The sequence below is a fragment of the Haematobia irritans genome, chromosome 5 (genome assembly GCF_050003625.1).
Source record: "Haematobia irritans isolate KBUSLIRL chromosome 5, ASM5000362v1, whole genome shotgun sequence".
NCBI classification, from domain to species: domain Eukaryota; kingdom Metazoa; phylum Arthropoda; class Insecta; order Diptera; family Muscidae; genus Haematobia; species Haematobia irritans.
The window spans coordinates 148223683-148231055 of record NC_134401.1 but is presented as its reverse complement, the minus strand read 5'-3'; the positions used below and the strand labels follow the sequence as shown (position 1 = coordinate 148231055).

At 28.3% G+C, this 7373-nt stretch overlaps 1 protein-coding gene across 1 annotated transcript; it reads left to right on the top strand.

The window, feature by feature from the left end:
• Nucleotides 1-978: 978 nt before the first annotated feature.
• On the top strand, nt 979-5775 carry LOC142241633 (uncharacterized). The gene is made up of 4 exons (XM_075313416.1): nt 979-1136; nt 1420-1520; nt 1589-1745; nt 5535-5775. The coding sequence occupies exons 1-4, from the start codon at nt 998-1000 to the stop codon at nt 5681-5683; spliced, it is 546 nt and encodes a 181-aa protein (XP_075169531.1). The 5' UTR covers nt 979-997; the 3' UTR covers nt 5684-5775.
• Nucleotides 5776-7373: the final 1598 nt, after the last annotated feature.

The window sequence follows — 7373 nt, the reverse complement described above, 5'->3', positions numbered from 1 at the left end:
TTGCAAAAATATTTCCACATTTCTTTACTCGATTAGAGCTAATAAAACGAAATTTTGCAAAAATTTCCTATAAATATAAAATTTTGCAAAAATTTTCCATAGAAATATAATTTTAGAAGATTTTTCTATAAAACTAAAATTTTGCAAAATATAGATAAAATTTTGCAAAAATGTTTCCATAGAAATTTTGCAAAAATGTTTCCACGTTTCTTCACACGATTAAAGCTAATAAAACGAAATTTTGCAAAAATTACCTATAAACATAAAAGTTTGCAAAAAATTTTCCATAGAAATATAATTTTTAGAAGATTTTCTATAAAACTAAAATAATAGATACATTTTTGCAAAAATGTTTCCATAGAAATAAAATTTTCAAAAATTTTTTTTAGAAATAAAATTTTTCTATTGAAATGAAATGTTGACAATATTTTCCAAAGAAAGAAGATTTTGTAAAAATTTTCTTTAAAAATACAATTTTGCAAAATTTTTCTGTAAAAACAAAAATTGTCATTGTATGAGAAAACTATCTTTTCATTTGTTTAATTTGTTTTTGGTTTTTGATTTTTGTTTGTTTTATTCTTAAAAGTAAAGACGTAATATTAGCTTCTATTGTCCTTGAAGACCACACTTCTCCACGCGATTAAAGCTAATATGACTTCATACCACTTTAAAGATGTCTTTTTGAGATTTTTAGAATTCTTAGCTAATAGTGGGAGAAAACAAAAGGGCAGACATTAGCAAACACAATGGAATATACGACACCAGTTAGAGCAGAATGGGGATAATTGTGGCTGTTATTCCAGCTTCTGGCGCCAGAAAAATGTTCGCTCTTGTCTGGTTGTCATGATGAAGTCGGGTGGCTGGGATTAACATCCTGTGATTGCCAGAGGGATACTGCAAAATTGTTCAGTCATCTTAAGTAACCACTAGCGAGTGGTTGTTAAAAAAAATTTTCAATAATAAGAAATTAAATATCGGAAAGCAAAACGACATTAAGATGTGTTGCACTAATATGAGAACTCTTAGCTTCATTGTGGGCTGGATACATTTGATTTTTGCTTTGATTATTTCCATTACGTTATTGATACATCTGTGCACCTATCACAATGCCACCTATGATGATACAGTGATAGAAGGTAAAGGGAATATTTTTAATTCAATTAAAAAAAAATACCCCATATCCCGATATTCGAAATCGCAAATCGTAATAATTTATTTTTCTATTAATGAAAAAATAGAAATACCCTCGGACTCCAATACAATTTTAATTTTAATTTTAACCTCTCATTAAAGAAAACTATATTACCAAGGTTTAAGTTTAAAAGTTGCAGGATTAAGAAGTTATGTCCAAACAAAAATTTTGCGATTCCAAATTTCGGAACATAGGGGTTGTTGTTAATATTGTTTTTATATTTTTAGCTGAGGTCTCTAAGACAGGGTTGCCCACCCTAATATTTCTCTTCATATTTAGTGTGACCAGTTTGATTATCGATATTTTATTATTGAAAGGCATATCACAGGTTATTAACAATTATATAATAAAAAGATATATGAAAATTTTTAATTTTCTTTGTGATTTGTCTTTCAGGAACGCCATAAGCTAATGACTCCTTTTGTTTTTGGTAACTATGTGGCTATGGGTATTCAATCTTGTCTCACACTTTACAATATCTTCAAGGATATCATAGAGGGAGTAACATTTGGTGATCTCATGATACATTTGATATTGAATTGTTTATCTTTGGGTAAGTGATAAGAAAGAGGGTAGATAATACGAGATGTAACTAACAGGAACGACCATATTTTTTTTGTGAAAAATTTAGTGTTTTATTAATTGAATCGAAAACATGTAAGGAAAGTCTAAAGTCGGGCGGGTCCGAATATATTATACCTTGCACCACTTTGTACATCTAAATTTTCGATACCATATCACATCCGTCAAATTTGTTGGGCGCTATATATAAAGGCTTGTCCCAAATACATACATTTAAATATCACTCGATCTGGACAAAATTTGATAGACTTCTACAAAATCTATAGACTCAAAATTGAAGTCGACTAATGCACTAGGGTGGAACACAATGTTAGTAAAAAAACAAGTAAGGAAAGTCTAAAGTCGGGCGGGGCCGACTATATTATACCCTGCACCACTTTGTAGATCTAAATTTTCAATACCATATCACATCCGTCAAATGTGTTGGGGGCTATATATAAAGGTTTGTCCCAAATATATACATTTAAATATCACTCGCTCTGGACAGAATTTGATAGACTTCTACCAAATCTATAGACTCAAAATTTAAGTTGGCTAATGCACTAGGGTGGAACACAATTTTAGTAAAAAATAAATATGGGAAATATTTACATCTGAAGCAATTTTAAGGAAACTTCGCAAAAGTTTATTTATGATTTATCGCTCGATATATATGTATTAGAAGTTTAGGAAAATTAGAGTCATATTTTCAAATTTTCGACTAAGCAGTGGCGATTTTACAAGGAAAATGTTGGTATTTTGACCATTTTTGTCGAAGTCAGAAAAACATGTATATGAGAGCTATATCTAAATCTGAACCGATTTCAAACAAATTTGGCACTCATAGCAATAATGCTAATTCTACTCCCTGTGCAAAATTTCAATTAAATCGGAGTAAAAGATTGGCCACTGTGGTCATATGAGTGTAAATCGGGCGAACGATATATATGGGAGCTATATCTAAATCTGAACCGATTTCAACCAAATTTGGCACGCATAGCTACAATGCTAATTCTACTCCCTGTGCAAAATTTCAACTAAATCGGAGTTAAAAATTGGCTTCTGTGGTCATATGAGTGTTAATCGGCCGAAAGCTATATATGGGAGCTATATCTAAATCTGAACCGATTTCAACCAAATTTGGCACGCATAGCTACAATGCTAATTCTACTCCCTGTGCAAAATTTCAATTAAATCGGAGTAAAAGATTTGCCACTGTGGTCATATGAGTGTAAATCGGGCGAACGATACATATGGGAGCTATATCTAAATCTGAACCGATTTCAATAAAATTTGGCACACTTGACTACACTACTAATTGTACTTCTAGTGCAAAATTTCAACCAAATTGGGGTAAAACTCTGGCTTCTGGTACCGTATTAGTTCATATCGCGCGAAGGATATATATGGGAGCTATATCTAAATCTGAACCGATTTCTTCCAAAATCAATAGGGATCTATTCTGAGCCAAAACACATACTTGTGCCAAATTTGAAGTCGATTGGACTACAACTGCGACCTAGACTTTGATTACAAAAATGTGTTCACGGGCAGACGTACAGACGGACATGGCTATATTGACTCAAGAGCCCAACCTGAGCATTTTTGCCAAAGACACCATGTGTCTATCTCGTCTCCTTCTGGGTGTTGCAAACATATGCACTAACTTATAATACCCTGTTCTACAGTGTGGCGCAGCGTATAAATATATTGACAAAAAGTTCTATAAAAATAAAATTTTTCGAAAAATTTTTTAGAAATTTTTTTTTAGAAATTTTATAGAAATAAAGTTTTTAGAAAATTTTGTATAGAAATAACATTTTTTATCTTTGGGTAAATAATAACAAAGAGGATAGATGATACGAGATGTAACTAACATAAACAACCATATTTCTTTTAGTGAAAAATTTAGTATTTTATTAATTTAATCGAAAAATAAAATTTTTACATTTTTTTTCTAGAATTTTTACAGAAATAATCTTTCTTGAACATTTTCTATAGAATTAACATTAAACCAAAATTTTATAGAAATAAAATTTTGACAAAATTTGTATAGTGTTACTATTCAACTGTAACCTTAAAATTCCATAGAAATAAAATTTTGCAAACATTTTCTATAGAAATAAAATATGGAGAAAAATTTCTATAGAAATAAATTTTTATAAACATTTTTAAAAAAACCAAAAAAAAAAAAACGAAAATTTTTGTAAACATTTTTAAAGAAACAAACAAACAAAAAAACGAAAATGTTGTTTGTTATATTATCACAGAAAAAAAAAATTCATGAAAATTTTTCCAATTATAAGATTTTAATTGAGTTTTAAAAAATATTCGATTAAAAATTTAAATAAATTTTTTAATTGAAATAAAAATTAATTGTCGCAATTAATTTTTTAATTGACTTTCAATTAATTAACATTAAAAAAATTCTATAGAAAAAAAATTTTGACAAAATTTGTATAATGTTACTATTCAACTGTAACTTTAAAATTCACTAGAAATACAATTTTCCATATAAATAAAATTTTGCAAACATTTTCTATAGAAATAAAATATGGAGAAACATTTTTGTAACCAATTTTAAAGAAACAAACAAACAAAAAAACCAAAATTTTTGTAAACATTTTTAAAGAAACAAACAAACAAAAAACAACGAATATGTTGTTTGTTATATTATCACTGAAAAAAAATTCATGAAAATTTTTCCAATTATAAGATTTTAATTGAGTTTTAAAAAATACTCGACTAAAAATTTAAACAAATTTTTTAATTGAAATAAAAATTAATTGTCTCAATTAATTTTTTAATTGACTTTCAATTAATTAACATTAAAAAAAAACTTCTATAGAAATAAAATTTTTACAAAATTTGTATAGTGTTACTATTGAACTCTAACCTTAAAATTCGCTAGAAATAAAATTTTGCAAACATTTTCTATAGAAATAAAATATGGAGAAAATTTTCTATAGAAATAAATTTTTGTAAACAAACAAAAAAACGAAAATTATTGTAAACATTTTTAATGAAACAAACAAACACAAAAAAAGCAAAATTTTGTTTGTTATATTATCACTGAAAAAAATTCATGAAAATTTTTCCAATTATAAGATTTTAATTGAGTTTTAAAAAATACTCGACTAAAAATTTAAACGAATTTTTTAATTGAAATAAAAATTAATTGTATCAATTAATTTTTTAATTGACTTTCAATTAATTAACATTAAAAAAATTCTATAGAAATAAAATTTTGACATTGATGGGGAAATAGCTCAATTTACCTACTATCAGTGACATCTTAGTGTCACATTTGCCACTTTTTTCAGCTATGATACTTTCTTGCCTCTAAATTCCATACATTTAACATTCTGATGCCACTTTTTTTGACAAGTTTTGACACTTTTTAATTAATGTATTTTATACAGCAAATACGTGTGACAGTGATTTCATGTACCGCCTAAAAGTATGTAAGCAAAAATTTCAATAGCGACCAAAGTGGCTACACATACACAAATTATCAATTTCTACGAGTGATTTTTGTCCACTACTCTGAAACCACCTAGAGTTCATTGCAATATTTTTTGAATAGGCAAAATTTTAAAAAAATTCTAAAGGCAAAATAGGAAAAATTTACAAAAAAACTAACTCATATGGGAGTAGCCAAAAATAACCAACAACCTCTTAAGTGGAAAATTTTAAAATATATCTACTAGTTATTCTAAATATTTTTAGAAATTTTATTTATTAAATATTTTTAATTTTTATTTTGTTTTCCTTTTTATAGGTCTGATTGCATTCTTCTTTTACCCCATATATCAGATGTATCATCAAATCCGCCTTTATAATCAACAGAGGGTACTTGCTGGCCTTAAGGTCATCGCTACTACTGTCGAAGCATTAAATGCTGAAGAACCACAAATTTATGTTAATTAAAGTCGATAACGAAACACATAATACATATAATGTATTGGTTGATTAAAAACGTAAATATTTTATGTTAATATTTGGGATAAAAAAAAAAAAACAAAAAAAAAGACTCAACTCAGGCAATATACAAATAAATATAAAATTAAACAAATTTTCAAAATTGTTAAAATATTTTTTTTTCGATATAGCATTTTGTATAAACTATTTATTAGAAAAATTCGTTCAATGTTTTTTTTTTCATTTAATATTATATATTTAATTGTGTGTTTATTAAAAAATATTTGTAAATTATTAAAAAATAAATATATCAATATGGTTAAAAATAAAGTTTTTCAATTTTGAAAATAAAATATTCAGAAATTACTTAAAGAAAAAATATAAATTATTAAAAAAAACAAGTATATACAGCAGTAAGTTCGGCGAATCTTAAATACCCACCACCATGAATCAAATATTAGGGTTTTCTTTTAAATTTCAGGGGGGTTTGATGACAGATATTCTCCCCTAAGCAGAGCAGATCAACTAGTACACTTCCCCAAGATAAATTTCATTTTTGTTTGAGTTTTAGAAGAATCATTAACATCTCTTGTAAGTGTGCAAGAATATTATAAAATAACGTCTTGATTTAAAATTTTAAATCTTTAGATTTTCACCCGAGAAGTAAAATCTGGAAATTTTACATTGAGTTTCAAGCAATTTCCATGATCAGTGCGCCTTCTATACCCTCAAGAAGTGAAATCGGTCTATATGGAGTCATTACCAAACCGATAAAAAAAAACTAATCCGATACACATTTTTGTGATTTTTTTTTTTTACAATTTCCGGATCGGATCGGATAAAAACTACGGTTTCTAGAAACCCAAGGAGTTAAATCGGGAGATCGTTCTTATGGGGACTATACTAAAATATGGACCGATACTCACCGTTTTCGGCATCAACCATTCGTAGTTCTGGTCAAGACGTATGGAAGGGACCGGTCACTTTAACATGGGCTTGTCATTGACGGGGTAAATTTACACTTTAGAACACGCCTTGGACTCGTTCCTAAGGACACGTCCTGGGGCATTCTAGTAGTAGCACTCCATAGACAGGTCCTCATGAACCACTCGCGGACAAACTCTTAGAAATCTGTTTCAGTTTGGTTATTCGAATCGCACCAGAAATGAAAAACTTTTGAAAAATGTTGAACAATAGGTTATTCTGGCAATTCTACTTCACTAAATGTGCCTTGGGCTCGTTCCTAAGGACACGTCCTGGGGCATTTTAGAATAATTTGTATGTGGTCTATGACCTTAAGGTTAGACAAGCTATGATTTGGCTTTTGTGGCATGGATGATGATTGAATCGAAAGATTTATTCTCCTGGTTGCGTGAGTAAAGGTGTGACCTAAGGTGAACCCAAACAAAAATGTCAGCCATATTTTCAACAGAAGTTTTTTCTTTGCAAAATGGGGCCTTAATGCAAGCTGCTTATCTTATGTTATCAGAATTTTTATTGGGAACATTGGAATGTTAAGACAACCTGCACAAAAAAAAATAATTTTTTCATCCTTCCAAATGGTAGGTTTTTTACCGTTTGGTAGATTGGTTGAATTTTTAGAATTTGGTAGATTGGAAATAAAATGTTAACAAAATTTTCTATAGAAATAAATTTTTGACGTATTTTTCTATAGAAATAAATTTTTGACAAAATTTTC